Source organism: Labrus bergylta, chromosome 13 (assembly GCF_963930695.1).
Source record: "Labrus bergylta chromosome 13, fLabBer1.1, whole genome shotgun sequence".
NCBI classification, from domain to species: Eukaryota; Metazoa; Chordata; class Actinopteri; order Labriformes; family Labridae; genus Labrus; species Labrus bergylta.
The window spans coordinates 22,787,640-22,805,419 of NC_089207.1; the positions used below are offsets into that span (position 1 = coordinate 22,787,640).

The 17,780-nt window shown below is 38.9% G+C and overlaps 1 protein-coding gene across 3 annotated transcripts in view; it reads left to right on the forward strand.

The window, feature by feature from the left end:
• LOC109989374 (alsin-like) overlaps positions 1-16,851 on the forward strand; it is a 29,588-nt gene extending 12,737 nt beyond the window's left edge. The window contains exons 19-40 of one of the 3 annotated variants that reach the window (XM_029278726.2): positions 149-280; positions 1,213-1,341; positions 1,596-1,619; positions 3,201-3,271; positions 3,896-3,962; positions 5,105-5,283; positions 5,782-5,847; positions 6,098-6,196; positions 6,827-6,991; positions 7,809-7,920; positions 8,182-8,259; positions 8,418-8,554; positions 8,827-8,982; positions 9,074-9,188; positions 9,400-9,557; positions 10,952-11,050; positions 11,141-11,323; positions 11,582-11,627; positions 11,839-11,900; positions 12,170-12,319; positions 12,632-12,728; positions 12,981-16,851. In XM_029278726.2, coding sequence (XP_029134559.2) covers positions 149-280; positions 1,213-1,341; positions 1,596-1,619; positions 3,201-3,271; positions 3,896-3,962; positions 5,105-5,283; positions 5,782-5,847; positions 6,098-6,196; positions 6,827-6,991; positions 7,809-7,920; positions 8,182-8,259; positions 8,418-8,554; positions 8,827-8,982; positions 9,074-9,188; positions 9,400-9,557; positions 10,952-11,050; positions 11,141-11,323; positions 11,582-11,627; positions 11,839-11,900; positions 12,170-12,319; positions 12,632-12,728; positions 12,981-13,019 — 2,364 coding nt within the window. In that variant the 3' untranslated portion in view covers positions 13,020-16,851. The remainder of the gene's footprint in view (positions 1-148; positions 281-1,212; positions 1,342-1,595; positions 1,620-3,200; positions 3,272-3,895; positions 3,963-5,104; positions 5,284-5,781; positions 5,848-6,097; positions 6,197-6,826; positions 6,992-7,808; positions 7,921-8,181; positions 8,260-8,417; positions 8,555-8,826; positions 8,983-9,073; positions 9,189-9,399; positions 9,558-10,951; positions 11,051-11,140; positions 11,324-11,581; positions 11,628-11,838; positions 11,901-12,169; positions 12,320-12,631; positions 12,729-12,980) is intronic. The other 2 variants (XM_029278725.2, XM_065962231.1) reach the window with 2 other exon arrangements.
• Positions 16,852-17,780: the final 929 nt, after the last annotated feature.

Below are 17,780 nucleotides of genomic sequence, written 5' to 3' on the forward strand. Positions count from 1 at the left end.
GGTACTTTTTCAAAAGTACTTTTGTTGATACTTTTGACAATGTATTTGAGTATAATGGCTGTGTTGAACTGGTAAGGTGATCAACATTTGTTCTAGTATTAAAAATGAACAGCTGAACCATTTCTCACCTTTGCTTCCTCTCCTGCAGTTAACTGCTGAGTATCAGTCCCTCCATCAGGGCTGTAGTCAGTATGAATCCCTGTCTTTGTCACTGACCCGGAGGAAAAAAGAGGCTGAAGTCACCCTCCTCTTCTGGAAGAGCCATCCAGGAAAAACTACTGTGAGCACGACTCTGTCTTGACTTATTTTAACAATATACCACTCAACTGTGTAGATGAGAAACAGCTGGAAGAGTTTTAGTTAGGTTACTGTGTTTGTGACATACATGGTGTATTTCACCACCCAGGGATGACAGCGTTCCTGATCAGAGGATATAGGAAAACATAAATTTACTAAACATGAATGTCTATGTGCTCCTTTAAGATCAGACATTCATTTCTCAAGGAGAGCTGTTTGCCCTGGACAGGGACGTGTGTAAACACCTGCTTCATGACCAGGCTTCAGCCAGCAAGTCATCTGGTTACCTGCTAGCTGAGGCCTTATATAACAATGGGCTGATTGTCAATTCAGAGAAAAAAAACAACCCCTAATTTAAAAAATTTAGGACATAGTGTAAAATATAATTTCTTTTTTTTTTTTTAATGATTTGCAAAACATTCAATCCCCGTATTGTGGCAGCTAGAGTCAGTCGTCTCTCAGCTAGAAGGTCAGGGGTTCGAACCCCAGCTCCTTCGGCCCCTCCAACCTCTCCACCATAAGCATAAATGCTTAAACATACATTCATACACATTATGACACACTATCAGACATGTCCTTTGTCAACAAACACCCCTTATGGTTAGAATTTATTTAAAAAATATTCTTAAAAAATGTAAGAATTGCAACTTAAGTATAAGACGTAGAAGTGATTGCTGCCAGGAGCTTACACTTAGATACACGCTACACACGCTGTGGTCTCTTCCACTGTTGTCTAGGTGAAGTAGAGGCCGAGGTATGACTCATTCCTGTCTATGTTTTAGTCATTGTAATATTTCATGAAGCTTACATTGTCTATATTACACTTATCTGGCAGCTCTTTAATAATATTGTGTTTTGTAAGCAGTTCAGAACTTGCATTGTTTTTTAAACATAATGTATATATTTATTCATCAGGAGGTTCTGCGTCTCCCAAAACGTCGTGTGGTGTGTGAGAGCAGCAACAGATCCCTGACTCTGCAGAATGCTGGGCGGTTCTCTAACCACTGGTTCATGCTGTTCAATGACGCTCTGGTGCACACACAGGTAAACAAATGCAGACGACCTCATTAGCTGTGCACTTTAGGCAAAATGATATGTTTGATTTATAAGTAATAGAATTCCATGAGAATCTCGACAGAAGTCTTTTTTCAAATACAAAAGACAGGTAATTGTTCTGTCTTAATACCAGACAAAGCTTCCACAGGGTTTTTGTGTTCAGCTCTGTCTTCCTGCTGCTACTAGAAGTCTTCCATATTTGCAGATAAAGTTTGTATTCAATGTGTCTTTCAATCATCCAGGGTGCCATTCCCTCACAGAGCCTTGTGAGTATACCAGACATTAGTTACCTTATTCCCTCTCCAACCTGCCAACCTGTTGAACTGCACTGAGCTTTGCACTGCAGCAGCATTCAGGGTCTATCTTTTATTACAGATACGTTTTCAATGACAAAACATGTAAAAAATATATTTTAACACAGGACTTTATTTTTAAAGGGTTGTTAAAGGTTTCTGTTTCCCTGAGAAATCCAAGCTCAGGGAAACTGTCTGCCAGGTAGGATAGCACTCAACTCACAGTATGATACTTATTCTGATAATGGGTTGACTTGATATGATCAGAATTATTCATACATTTCTAATGTTTATATAGACATGAGAAAGGCACATAACTGTTCATTATTCATCTTTATGAATAAAATAAATACTTTTGAATTTTTAAGTTTTATAGTTACTAATAAAAATGCATTTTTGTCTTTATATAAAGTGACACTGACACTCTTTTTTTAAGAAGAATTTGAACCCTAAATCAAATAAATGCATACTGTATGTGGCACAACTCTAAATAAACAGTGTTGGATCCTGTGTTTCTGGCATTGAAGAGCAGAAAGCTTTTGAAAGACACCATATCTTCTCAAGTTTTTGTAACTTATATACTCTTTAATTCACATTTTTGAAAAGTTGGATCATTAAAACTGGCTGTAAATATGTGAATCATCAGCTCAAACCCTTAAAACACCAATGCATGTTTAGGTGCAAGCATGTGTTATTAATATTTTTAGTGTTTCACATAAGGAGAAGCCAAAGAGAAGTCAAAAGCAGATAGAGCCCTCTGCTGGTTAAAACATGTAGTACACACACACACACATACACAGATTTATATTTATATAGGTTAGTATGATCTAGTAAGTTGTTTAAGTGTTCAGGTGTAAAATTGATTTTATGTTAACATTAATGTTGTCCTGTGTTAAAAAAATGTTTTCATGTTGTCCTGGTGGCTTATTCTGCTACAAACAGGATGCAGTGTATGTGGGTATCGGTTTAGATGTGTCAGTGGTACAACTAGACGAGGTTATAGAGGCAGTAGCTTGGAGCCTAAAAGATGCTTGTGAAGGGCTGCAACTCACCGCTACATCCTGGCTTTCAGAAGCATCTGATCCAAAGGAAACATTGCCAGCTCTTTGACAACTCTGTTATTCCTAAAGCAGAACAAATATGTCTCTTTCTCTGTCCTCTAGTTTGTGTTTATTTTAGTGTTAACATGTTTCCCACCAGTCATATAGTTTGTCTTCCCCTGTTTGGTGTGGTGTGTTATCACAGAGAGTGATTAAACTTTTCCTCTCTTTTGGTTTTGGGTTTATTCACTGTGTTCTGCATGACGAGACTCCTGGCTAATTGTTAATCTTGCACTCTGCATGTCTCTTACACTAAATAAAACATAAAATGTGTTGTGAACAGAAGTAGGATGAAACTATAGTGACTATCAAAAGGTCCTTTTTTAAATCTCTTGTCTGCTCACGTTCATCTCAGAAAGTTTGATTCTATCTAAAGTGAGAGGTATGACTGTGCTGTGCATGCAGAGATGTCTTGATAAAATACACAATCTTTTGATCTGCCTTTTATCTGCAGTTCTCCACACATCACGTCTATCCTCTGACCTGTCTGTGGGTGAAACCGGTCACAGACGACAGCAGTGGACTGTGAGTGTGTTGCTTTGTCCAATCCAAACTGAATGACAAAAGTAGTGTGACTAGTGAAAACATGTGGATGTGACTGTAAAATCAGTGAGCCATTAATGTTATTGACAATAATAATATGAATAAGACAAGACATCTCACTCATGTTTGCAGTAATGTAACATGTAACATACAAGTATGTAGGGAGATGTTAGAGTCCTGGCTTTTGATACAAACACTCAGAATATCCACATCAGGTCGTTGTTTTTTAGTTGAGGTGGATGAAGAAAACAGCAAACATAACATCAGTGTAAACTTGGCCAACCCACTCTTTTAATAATAATAATAATAATAATAATAACATCTTACAATAAGATCTTTTATATGATTTTTATTTTTTTTAAAAGAAGGATTTTAAGACAGTTTCCAAATCAAAGTAATCTATTATAAGCACACACATTTATCTCAACAGAACTGCTACCTTGTTCCTGTGATTGTAGCACTTTTAAAAGACTGAATTGTTATTTGTAAATTTGTAAATAATATAATAAAGTAGAGGTGCTCTACAAATAAAGATTGATTGATTGATTGGTGAAAGTATGGTAGATTTCATTCAGGTAAAGTTTATTGTTGTGTTTGTGTCTACAGCTATGCGATCAAAATCACATGTCCAGAGGAGAGTTTCACCCTGGTAGCCTCGACACCTCAGGAGAAGGTACATTTATTATTCATACATTTATCACCCACTTTACTTAGCTTGAGGCTTAAGCTGAAGCTTCAACTTGAGAAAAGAATACAAGCTTACTTGATGAAATATTGTGATCAATCATGGTGTTTCTGACTTAAAGTTGACAAAGTCTTTGTATTATTGGGGACCAGAGTCAGGGGCCATGTTCTTAACAGCTTGTAGATGAAAAATTCGGATTGAGCCTACCTGAGAGTATTACATTTGTTGAAATGGAAAAGCGGATTATTTAGCAATCAAGCACAAGCTCACTATGGTGTTTGGCACCAGTCTGTCTAACAGAAAGCAGGCTAACTCTTCGTCCACGGGTAAGAGTCAACCCTAGGTTCACCTTCATTTTGGAACACTTATTTATTTTATCCGCGTCGCTATTTTGGCCGGTCCGTCCACAATGTTTGCCAGTTTAAAAGGCTCCCAATCGCTGAGATGTATCTGCACTCCCAAACTCACCAGCATGCTGTCATTGGCTGGAGGAAACTCAATCCCTCCCTGCACAGAAACGTTCTGAGTCAACCAAAACATCAAATTTGATCAAAATGCAAACAGAGTATGGAGGCCCAGAAGTGATGACTGAGCAGCATTACTTTTGTGTAAGTCCAGATTTAGTTTTTTATGAAAGAGTTATTGACTCTATCTTGATGTTTCATTGAAAGAGTGGAACGAATCTGATTGATGAACAATATAAGCTACAACTTTTTATTTCTGTCTTATGGCATCAGCTGCAGGAATAAAATAAACAACAGCCCTTACTATCCACCTAACTGGCACTAAAAAAAACGTTCCCAGAAATGCCAACGAATGTATTCTCTTTGAGTAAAGTGGATAAAAAAATTAAAAAAATGTTTTTATTTCACACCTAGCTGTTCTTCCATTAAAAAAATAAATACATTTAAAAAGACATTTATATTGATAGACTGTCTTCCTCTCAGCATATGCTTACACACCAATTAATCAACACCGATTTATTTATTTTCTTGATATATTTGAACCATAGTTTCTTTCCCACGTTGCCATTTTTTCTTAAAAAATGCTCACTTGTTATCTCTCTTTCTGTCTCTCTGTGTGTGTGTCTCTCTCTCCCTCTCTTTTTATATCTCTCTCTCTCTCTTCAGAACAAGTGGCTGCGATCTCTGAACCAGGCGATGGATCAGGTGGTAGGCGGTGGAGGTCAGGGGTCATCACCAGGGTTGACAGCAATGTCTCGTACGGCCTCCTACGTGTTCACTGGAGAGGGATGGTTTAAAGATGCTCAGTATACCGGGGCCTGGCTGGCAGGACGAGTGCATGGAAGGTTAGAGCGCAAGTTTGTGCTTCTTCTTTTGTGTGTGTGTGTGCCTGCTTCATTTTCATGTGTGCTGCTACGACATGTGTTTAACAAAGAACATTTGTGTGTGTGTGTGTGTGTGTGTTAGTAGTGTTGTGTGTTCTCCTGGACATCTGAGTGTTCTTCAGTGTACCATGACAAGTATTTTCAGCTTCTACCTTAGGTATCCAACAATTATAACACCAGTACAGTTTTTCAAATAGGACAACAACAAAAAATTAGACAGACTTCAGACCTACCAAAGGAGCTCAACTCACTGGAGCCTGTGGGACAAAGAGGGACAGTGTACAAGTAAATGAGTTCAGCCTGGATGTGAGCAAGCAATTTCCAACATTATTCAATTCAGACTTTATAAGCATTAAGATTCAAGTTGACCCGACATGGTACTGTCTAATTAACAACCACTTTAGTGTAAAATTGGTTCAGTTCAAATAGCTTCATTGTAAAAGACATTTGCCTTTACAGAGGTACCATGAAGTGGCCAGATGGACGGGTCTATAGTGGGAACTTCAAGAATGGACAAGAGGATGGGTAAGTACCGGTACTTTCCAAATATGAAACATCTCTGTGTCCCCCTTAGGGAGACCTGTGATCAAGAGAACATGTTTAAATATTTGAAAGTTCAATCTGAAAACAGTTGTGGCCTCTCAGTCCTGGCAGCATTGAACGTAAACAGTGAAACCAGATGGTCACATTTTAAGCTAATGCCATTGTGATTTACCAGGTAAGATTAAACTTTTTGTTGAAACATTGAAGTACTTTTTTTTTTTTTTTTTTAAAGCTTTGGACATTATATTATACCCAACAAAGTGCTGAATAAGCCAGACATCTACCAAGGAAACTGGAAAGATGGCAAGATCCATGGCTTCGGCAAGTACAAGTCAGTATACTTCTTTTCATAACAGTGAAGTCAAGAAGAGGGTTTCAAATAACTGGTGTAAAACATAACATTTCAGAGTCACTGAGGTCATGTTCATCTTCAACATTTCTTTACACCAAGGTAAACATGTAAAGGATATTTGAAGTCTGAAGTGATTTAATCTCAGCAACACTTGAGCAACACTTGACTAAAACTGGGGATGGAGTACTATATCAAAAATCTCAGTGTGAAGTTATCATTGAGTGGCATGTGGGGAAATACACTCACAACCCTGTCAGTGTTTTCATTTGCCCAAACTTCAAATTTAAGTCTTCTTTTTTTAAGTGCTTAAATAGCATTCAGATGGCATGAAGAAAGTGTTTAAACACGTGAATATTGACTTTTGTAATTCCAACCCACGAGACATTTTAATGAGATTTAAAATGCATAACAATCTTAAATTCAGAGTAATTAAATGCATCATGGCAGCAATTTCATTTGATAATCACAAAGTAACACTGTGTGTATTCTTGTGCTCAGATCTGTTTGAGATACAGATCGTATTTGCCTGTAGTCTATAAATAAAGCCTGAATGATTTGATGATGAACATGAATACTGTTTGAGGCCACTTCTCTGTGGGGACTTCCCAGGTACGCCAGTGGTGAAGTGTATGAGGGCTGTTTCTGTGAAGGGCAGCGACACGGTTACGGGATGCTGAATTCGGGGAGGCTGAGCAAGACGTCTTCGGGCGTTTTTATTGGCCAGTGGCTCCACGGCAAGAAGACAGGCTATGGCGTCTATGATGACATCACAAGGTATGTTTCACAAATGTGTTTAAACCACCAGAAAGATTTATTTTAACGTAATATTTCAAAAATGTTAAAAGATGTACTTGTTGTAGTTCTCACTCTCATTGAGAACTTTCCTTTAGGGCTTTCTGTGCTAGCCTGTTACCATGGAAACTCAATTGTATTGTTGTTTTTTGTTGTTGAAGTCAGTTTTAACATTTAGTAAGGAAACAGCAATAACAAGTTCATCAATAAATATATAATTAAAAGAAGACGGGTAGAGAAAATGAAAAACGGCCTACATGGTATAATTGACAAATATAAACAGTGCAACATTATACAATAAGAAAGGATCTTTAATGTAAACTGGAGGTTCTGAGAGTATTCCAAGAAAGGTCCCTGCATCTCCTCAAATGTTTTGTGTGAGCCAGAGACTAGAACTAGAACTCAGTTTAATCAATGTCTCTCGGCCATTGAGCCTGGGTGGGTAATGCAGCATCTTTATGTCTTCTAACAAAGGACAGAGTGCAGCTTTTGAATGGATTAAAACGGGTCATCCTAGTGCCAAGGGGCACTAGAGGGAGAAAGAGGGAGAAAAGAGGTTTAGGGTTTTTTTGAAAGACCTCTTTCCAGAGATTTTCCAGACTGAGCATGAACACTTTCTTTTAAGAGAACCGTAATAATTGAACAATAAGCAGTTTGTTTTGATGATCAACTTTAAAATGAACTGAAAATGTGTTTATGCAAACATATCCCAACATTGTTAAACTGGCCGTACTGAATGTGAATATACAAAGAAGAGACAGGACAGTCATGAGTCACTGCTGTTATGTGTTCCTCCCAGAGGTGAGAAGTACATGGGTCTGTGGTTGGACGAGCAGCGGCATGGCAGCGCTGTGGTGGTCACCCAGTACGGTGTTTACTTTGAGGGGACCTTCAGAGAAAACAAGATGAGCGTAAGTTCATACTGAATGTATACAGCAGAGATTGAAATGTTCTTGAACTTCTGGCAGGTCTATTAAAGTTAACTAGATGACAGAAGGTGAATCAAGTCACCTTTTTGTGCCATAGCTTTGATGCATAGCAGCACTGAGGAGTTGTTTGCTTTTCTGTTACCCACATAAGAGATGACGGTCAAAATGACTTCAATGACAGTGCTTCCTCCTAATATGACTTAGTTTGTTTCAATTAATGATGCATTTGTGTTTTTCTATCAGGGCCAAGGTCTGTTGGTGTCAGATGATGACACAGCTCTCCATGGGGAGTTCTCTGATGACTGGACTGTCAATGGGAAGGTAGAATGAATCTTTGTCTCTTCTTGTGTGATTTTTTTTTATCATCTCTAGCATTCTTTTCTTCATATGAGTATCTTGTCCATGTTCATCATCGTTTTATACAATCCTTCAAGTATATATTCATACACATTCATTACCCTCCCCATCATCTTCTTTAGGGTGTTTTATCTCTTGCTAATGGTGACAACCTGGATGGCCTGTTCAGTGGAGAGTGGACCACAGGTCTGAAGGTGGTTGGAACGTACACCAAACCAGCCAACGAAGAGCCTGAAACTAGAGAGAGAAGCCGCATGCTGTGAGTTCAATTTGGTCACACATAACATGGTGATGCACTCATGTTCAGCAACCAGCACCCACATCAGCAAGCTGTTTTTTTTGGTACCCATTTCTTTGAGTCTAATCATTTTTTTTAACATCCTCAGCTGTGTGCCTCTCTCTTGTGTAAATTATTTTGGGGTTTATGGGCTTACTAAGAAACAGAGCAGTGTGTTTGTATTGTCTCGTGTTATTATTATTTATTATTATTATTCTTGGTTTGGAGTTTGAAAATGTTGTGTGCATATGAAGCAGGCTGGGTCAGTATGTGGTGGCCGCAGAGCAGCGGTGGGTCTGCGTGTTCGATGAATGTTGGCGTCGGCTCGGCTGTGATGCTGCTGGGAGAGGAGAGAGGTCTACAGCCTGGGAGAACATTGCTGTTACCATATCAACTGCACGAAGACAGAGGTAGACAGAGCAGCATACAAACACACACAAACAGGCCATTATATAACGCTATCATACCACACTAAGTGCATGTATGTGTGTGTCTTTGTAGCCCAAAACTCAGCAGGTCTCAGAGCAAAGTATTGGAGTCTTTGGAGTTTATTCCTCAGTATGGAGAACAGTTCACTATGGCCAACTATGACAACATACGAAGATACCTCCTCAAGGTACAATGCACAAAAGATTGATAATGACCTGGACTCACTTAACAGTTGATGCAGTCTGATTTGACAATATTTTTATTATACTCAATAACATCCCTAATCAAGTGGAATTAAAGCAGTTCATCACTTGTTCTGTTTTCAAAGTAATTGGGATCCTTTCATGTGATATTTGTTTTTACTGTAACGCTTCAATATTCACATCTTTGTTTGGCAGGCATGTGAAACCCCTCACCACCCCCTGGGCTGGCTGGTGGAGACGTTGGTTACTGTTTTTAGGATGACTTACATTGGAGTGGGTTCCAACCGCAGGCTGCTCAGACAAGCTGTCCACGAAGTTCAGGCCTTCCTTACACATTTCTACGCCATTGTGAGGTAGGTGTTCAAGTCATAGTAGACATAGACATAGTCTCCTAGTCTGTGAGTTCACAGTGCGTTATCGCGTTGTGGCAGCATGGCGTCTGGCTCAGACTGAAGAATAATCAGACCAGGTACGATTCCTACGACAATCAGGGATTGACGACTCAAGGCTGCTCAAAACCGATTATCTTACCAGATTATTCTTGTAGTGTGAGTCGTATATAGATACAATCTTAACATCCCCGATCTGCTCTGAGATCGTTGGGGACGCCCCGATTTATTTCAAACATGTTTGATATTTATTATTTAAGATCTTGACAATTACGTTATGAAAGGGTCTGGCAGAAGTCGTGTGTGACTATAAAATAACCTTGAGAGAAAGGAAAGTAGTGAGTGATAATTAGTGGTGACCGGCAGCAGAATGCATCCCACTGGACAACTGTATGATATGACAGTTACAGTGTGACATCCAGCTCTTGCTGAAGAATACACAGCCCATGTTGTTCGAGTCTCCCTCAACATTTACATTTTTTATTTCTTTTAAAGATTTATTTTTGGGCTTTTTGTGCCTTTAATGTAGAGATAGGACAGTGGATAGAGATGGAAATCAGAGAGAGAGAGAGTGGGGAATGACATGCGGGAAAGGAGCCACAGGCTGGATTCAAACCTGAGCCGCCCGCTTGGAGGTCTACAGCCTCCATATATGGGGCGCGCGCACTAACCACTGCACCACCAGCGCCCCTCTCCGAACATTTCTTCACCCAAAACTTGTTTGTTTTATGTTTTTTCCTCTCTGTACAAAGCATTATAATCGCAAATTTAACTGCTTCATTGTTTGTCTGGTCACGTGAGGTGGTGGGTTGCTCCATCGAGCACGATAATCTTAGTGAAGTCCTGTAATGCATCTTTTCATTTTGTTTTTCTGTTTTCTATTTGACACAATATGAGTGTAGGTATATCCAGATGTACGATGTTTTAACAAGTCATCACACAGATAGATTAGATCAAAACAAAACCACAAAATCAGAAGAGACAGTTTTAAACTCAAAGTGTATTACCTGTCTGGCTGCTGACAAGCTGTCTGTGAAATATACAGGACGAGCATGTTGTAAGTCAACACCTTCGTATCCTAGGAAGAAATAGACTGAAGTGGTGCAGCCATCCTGCCCTCTCTTTCCATCAACCCTCTCCACCTTTACCCACTGTACATTTTATGGTTTTCTGTCAATCTAAAATCTGATTTGTAAAGTCTTTGGCTGGGCATGATGTTGCTCCTGCATGCAACTGCTGCAACACTTCTGCAGTCAAAACAGCAATAAACAGTTTAATTATAAAAATGTGGATGTATTCTGTGTATAAAATAACATTTTAATCAATCAATTAGTAAACCACATTGTACTTGCCCTCAGGTTTTTATTTCCTGGGTTACCTGCTGACGGCTGTGCCATCCCAGGATCCCTTGCCTCTCTATCTGAAAGCAGACACAACTCAAGCTTTGAAGAGCAATGGTGAGTGTCCATACATAACCACACAAACACACACGGACACACTCATAGGTTGTATTTCAATAAAACCTTCATCTCCCTTTTTTTCTCCAGCGGTGTTTTGGTGGTGAGCTGCTCCTCTTTGCTCCTCCCTCTGCTGCTCCCTCAGCTCTACCCCCCTCTCTTTACCCTTTACTCCCTTCAGGAGGAGCAGGAGGAGGCCCGATACTGGGAGCGCATCCTCAGACTCAACAAACAGCCTGACCAGTCCCTGCTCAGCTTTCTGGGTGTGCAAAAGTGAGTGTGTACAGTTATAGCACAGAGACACACATGTGGTGTTTTCACATATGAACACAAAACTTCCTGAAAATGTTGGTTGATCTGCATGTGTGAACACAAACACATTTTTCACTGTGACTTTAAGGGAATTTTTCCTGTCAGCCCCGTGGTGAATTTCCGGCATTAAGTCCAGGATCCTTATCCCTTAGTCTCTAATTGGTGTTATGTGGATCTTATTTAAAGCCTCATTTTTTCCTTTAATGTTTTCCTCTGTAGGAAGTTCTGGCCCGTCTCGATATCAATTCTGGGAGAGAAAATACAGGTTAGATTTCATTTTTTAAATTACTTTTTTCTTTTTTAGTAATAATTTCTCATTTCTGCACTACAAGTTCCTTCACCTGCTGTCATTCCAGCCATCTATCACTATATTACACGAGTAATAGATTTTCTAACGATGCCAACATAAGGTTTAAGTTTGTGGTTGAACCTTTTGTGTTGCCCTGTCTAAATGATCGTCTTTACTTTTATCATAGATTGTGTCCAGCAGTAAAGATGCCTGCTTTGTTTCAGCTATAGAGACACTCCAACAAATCAGGTAACGTCTGTGTGACATGGCATGACATGATTAATCATTTCACTGAATTTGACATGACATGACGATGTCAGATGGAGTCTGATCCACAACTTCTACAAGTTCTTGGCCTGCTCACTATCTAAATACAGCAGGTGTTACTTGTTTTGATTCTATACGCTCTTCCCTGTAATTCAAATTGTGTCGTGTAACCCTGAAAAGCAAGAAATTACCAAGATTGTTTACTTCTTTTATCATAATGAATAACAATGTGTGTCTCCCTTCACATGCAGCACCACGTTCACTCCGTCAGACAAACTCCTCGTCATCAAGAACACATTTGAAGAGTTGACCCAGGAAATAAAACCAATGTTGGAAGACAACTTCCTGTGGTGCATGGATGACCTGCTGCCCCTCTTCCTCTATGTAGTGCTCAGGGCTAGGTGTGTTACAATACACACACACACACACACACACACACACACACACACACACACACACACACACACACACGCACATATTCTAACTTGATTAATTCATTGTTTAAAGTCATTGTAATTATTCTCTATAAAGCAACTGTATCTCATTTGCACTTGAATTTAGCTATTGTTAAACTAAATGTATTTTTGTCAGTGTTGATGACACACATTGAACTATTATATTAGTGTATTTATTTAACAATCATAGAGTACGATTAGCTGACACTTCACGCATGGTGACTGAACACGTTGTGTTTCTGCTGCTCTGTTCCACAGGGTTAAGAACCTGGGAGCCGAGGTCAGTCTGATAGACGACTTGATGGACTCCAACGTTCAGCACGGAGAGCTGGGAATGATGTTCACCACACTGAGGGTAGGCCGTCTCAAACACACTCATAGCCCCACTGATTACAGACAAACTGTCAAAACGTGCTGGCATTCTGCCTGTATTTGATGCCAAAGCAACACTGTGATTGTGAAATTGCATTCACTTAATGCTCACAAAACTTTACACAACTCCTCCGGTTTAAAATAATCCATTTACAATAAAGGACTGGAAAGCTTCAAAACATGTTACAATCTTGTTGCATTTTTCTAAAATCATAATTTAATGAATCTGCTGCAGGCCTGCTACATCCAGATTCAGCAGGAGTCGACTACATAAGAGCAGCCAGGGAGACTCAACACTGTCAACAACAAAAAAAAAAAAAAAAGGCATCAGCACTTCCAGGAACGACACATCGCCTCACACGTAGAACCTGACGTAAAAGAAGGTCGCTGGGAGCTACGATGAGGACACACAAGTAGAAGGCGGGGGGGGAGTGTGATCCTTGACACCTCATCTGGTAGATTTCCATTTGGTATGTTAAAACCTGGCAAAGTTCTCTCTTTTATATAAAAAAAAAATAATAATATTCTCAGATAGAAAACGCATCGCCCTCCTCTTGACATGGTAGAGAACTGGAATTTCATATTCACTGATGGGTTTGGTTGTATTTGTTCTTTAGATTTTATAGTTCCACTTTGTAATAATACATCAGCTCGGGTTTTTTATCATCAAAGTCTGTGTTGAAAGTCACAAACTTTTTGGTGTAACATTGCACTTGTTTAAAAAATAATCCATGAAAACATACAGTAAGGTGTACTGTTCACAACTTTCTGTCAGGATCTCCTGTCACTCCAAACAAAGAAAACTGACCAAACACTTACCATGAAAAGCTTTCAGTTTTCAAAGTGAAAAAAGGGATGATAGCTTAAGATTGAAATGAAAATAATAATGGTTCTTTTTTAGACTTCAGGCATCCCATAACTTTATAGAACTTAAATACTTAAAGGGATACTTCACCCGTTGAAACATGAATCTGTATTGACATCTGGTCATACATGTAGTAGGAATGTGAACTACATTTTGAAGTTGGTGCCTTCTTGTCTGAGAAAAAGCAGAAAGTGTCTTTTTTGGCTCATGAATCCATGAATCCCAGAATGCACAGCACCGCAGGCCACTCCCACACATACGGCCGTTTCCTCAACTGATTCCGAGATTTCTTCCTGAAGGAATTGGCATCTTGGAAATTCCTGTCAGAAAACAGACTCTGTCTGTGTTCATAGACAAACAGTGAGAGCACCGACACTACCAGTCCGCCCCAGCTCGAGCCGGCCCCGGCTCCTCGTCCTCCCCGCCGCCGACAGGCAGGCCTTATGTTAGCAATCAAGTGCCGGCCCCGGCGGGCAGTACTCAGCGGCCGCCAGCAGCTGCAGCAGCCTAGACTGAAGACCGGCCTGTCGGCAGCAGCCATCTCGCCGCTATATTTATATTTTTTCTCCATTATCAGCTTTCTCCACAGAGCCTGTTAGCATAACTTCAAAGCAATATGGCGGAAGTTTCGATTCTGGGAGTGAGTTTCCCACCCACTGATCTGTGATTGGTCTGTAGCTTCAGTGGTCGAAAATATGAGGAACTAGCGTTGTAGTTTCACCCCGCTAACCACAACAGCTTCCGATGACGCAAAATGAGGTTTTTTGCGTCACTGGAAGCTCCTTTTCAGAGTTAAAAATACAAAGATTTCTCAGGGGAAAATGAGGGCGGGATGCACGACCATTCAAAAATACTACCAGGTTTCTAATGACACAAAGCTTAATACAAATGGGTGAAGTATCTCTTTAAATACATTAAGACAAATAGGTAACATGAATGAAGTATTTTCTTACTAGCAGATTTTGGGGAAAATTGTACAACCACAGTGATTGCAGTGCTGAAAATGTCAATATGAGGTGAAGCAGGGACCTATAACAAGTTCAGGTAATTAAAGGGAATAAAAGAAATTACAAAATAATACGTCAAAACATCACACTAAACAGTCTGTTGACTTATTTTTATTTATTGAATATTAAGATCTGTTAAAACTACAAATCAAGCCGCTTAATGCTGCTGCTTGTTTCAACTCACAACGGATCAGTTTGTCTCAGGTGTAAAACTGACATGTAGGGAAGTAACATGTCACCACATCGAGAAATACACAAGTACTTATAATATAAAGATAATATTCAATTGAGGAAACACTGATTAGCTATGCACATAGCACATATGTCACATAGTTTGTTGTACTATTGAGTTTGTGATTTTTGTGAACAAGCATTTTTTTAACAAGTCTGACGAAGGACCACAGATTTTTGCACTGACAGTTTTTATTTTTTATTTTACCCCCCCCCACCAGCCAACCAGCAGAGCGTTAGAGTTGTTTCTCTTCCCACATCAAGGACAGTCCTGTTTGTAGGATCTTTTTTTCAACTTGTTGCCACATTTAAAATGAAATTTGACGGGAGGTTGGCCTTAAATTGTTGAACTAATTCTTGTGCAGCCAGTCATTTCTAAAGAACTCTTTTGTTTTTGGAGATAAAACATTTGAAAGACTTTATTTTCTCCTGAACTACTGCACTTCCAGTAAATAAGAAATATGACATTTCTATGCAACAGTTGTCACCTTATATGTATTTTATAGCAGATCTATTCAAACAAAATGATTGTATAAAGGTACTTTAGATTAACTTATTTCTTTAATGAATATGTCTATTTTATTTCAAAGTAGTTATTCTAAGTTTCCTTGTGTTTTTTTTTTTTAGCCCTAGGGAGTCTCACTTGTAAGGGAATTGTGTGAATTAATTTACTCATTACTCGTTATTATTGATAAGAGATTTATTAAAAGTATACTTTTTTTGCTGTATCAGAAAACTGCACATAGAGTCTAACTTTTAGATTCTGGAATAAGCGTACTTGTGAATAATCTGATTGATGTGATTAAGGAAGCATTAGTTCAAAATCAACTAACACTATGATGTATTACAGATGTAGACCAAATATGAATTTATGCTGACAAATACATGGTTAGGTTGTTTGGGAGCAGCCGCACTCGCAGCACAGGATGTAGGCCGTGTTGTTGCTGACTATTGATGCACAGTATTTTCTCTGGAATAAAACAAACGTATACAGGCGAACAGAACTTCAGAATGCAACGACAAGCTTGCCAAACTGATAGAAAAGAATAATGTTCTTTTTCTTTTTCAACATCGCTACATTTTGTTTACACTGAATTGAGATTTTCTGGCATGTAAACAGTCAGACAGTTTGTGTTTGTTGGGACAAACTGTTTGTCATGTGGGTTTTTTTTTTGCAATTAGATAAACTGAAGTGAAATACAACATAACACAGAAGGAGGAATGTCACAACAGTATTCAGTACATTTAAGGACAGTACGGATGTTTTGCACGTCTACGGCCCACTCTTTAAAGATCAAACACATTTCCAGCACTGCCAAACATTTGCTGTCACACACAGCATTCAATTTATTTTCTTACCTCTCGGCAGTTACGGGTTGTTACATCATTTGAGAGCAGCACGACCATTAGTGTTCATTATTGCCATTTTTGTACCTTCAACATGTGGTAATGCACTTCTAAGCAAGGACATTCTGAACAAACAAACCCTAGATCAAAAGACATGACATCTTCAATAGTGAGAAGTTTGTTTGATATAAAACTCGAGATTTCATTTACTGTCACTTCCACAACACACACTCAGTGTACACATGGGAGTGAAATACAGTTCTCCTCACACTTTACATGTTTAGTTTCTGGGCAAAGTGAAACATGCCGTGGGGTTCTTTTGTATAAACTGCATCTCTAGGAGGTTTGAGAATTTGAGGCTATAAACTGAATTAATGAATTGAGTGTGATATTTTTGTAAGTGCATATTTTTGTTACTTTATACACATAAAAAGAAAAGATCGGCACCAGCGAGGACAGAATGTCCATTAGCTTTGATGTTTAAGTTTAGCACTGAAATGTAAATAAAAAAATGTGTTTATTAATTTAAAAAAAGGGGGCAATAGATCAAATTCTGAACAAAAAAATGTTGATTATTTTTTGTATCCCTTGTTTTGACTGGATTGTATTAATTACCATTTGTGAACCAAGTCTTTACATAAAACACTCAGACGACTGCTACAGCGTGATGGACTGTTTTTTAAAAATATGTTGACTCATTTTAAGAAAGACGTTTGTTAGTAACATCAACAGTAGCTCTTCTCTCTTCTGTAAGCTGTGTCAGTGATCAGCATGTACAATCCCAGGATCCTGGACTGAAAGCAGAAAGAAGAAAATAACTTCAACTGTAGGAATGTCAGTATTGTGATAATATATGCTGCACATACAGAAGAGCTTTACACTGTTGCCAATTGTATTGCAGCGTGTTTCGTCAGTTTGAGGATTTCAGGGAAATAAAAGATATTTAATAATATATATGAGGACATAGCTAATATGTGACATTGAAGCTTGGGTTGTTTAGCTGTTTGAAGCTGCCAGTATACACATGAACTGCAGTTGATCAATATCATCCTTGCTGGTGAATAAAATATGGCAAAATAAAATAACTCAAACGTTCATCCAGTGAAAGCACCACTAAAACAAATCTTTCTCGATGGTCCCTGATGACCGGTTCTTGTTGGCTTAGGCTCCTGTTTGAGTCCAGAAGAGTTTATTTCCCTCTCTTTTCCAAAGGGAAGTTTAATCCAAGTTATTTAGCCTTTGATTTGGTGTTCAGCTACACATCACTAACTTCAGAAATGTCAAAACACAAATAGGCTCTGGACATTTGTTAAATTATCTTACTTTGGTGTTCAGTTGAACTTTTAAGAATCCTGTTTAGTAAAAATTGAGCCCAGGTCAGAAATGTTGTTTGTAAATCACAACTCGCAATGTTTCTTAGCCTTAGCTTGGATCAGCTCGCCTCATAGTTGAAATGCAGCAGTACTGACTCTGAACCATGACACGATTAGTATCAGAGCTCCAGATATAATACCTGTAAGATTTGTAAAGACACATAGGCTCATGAGCTATATCCCTTTATTCAAATATCACATGTGTCAGTGTT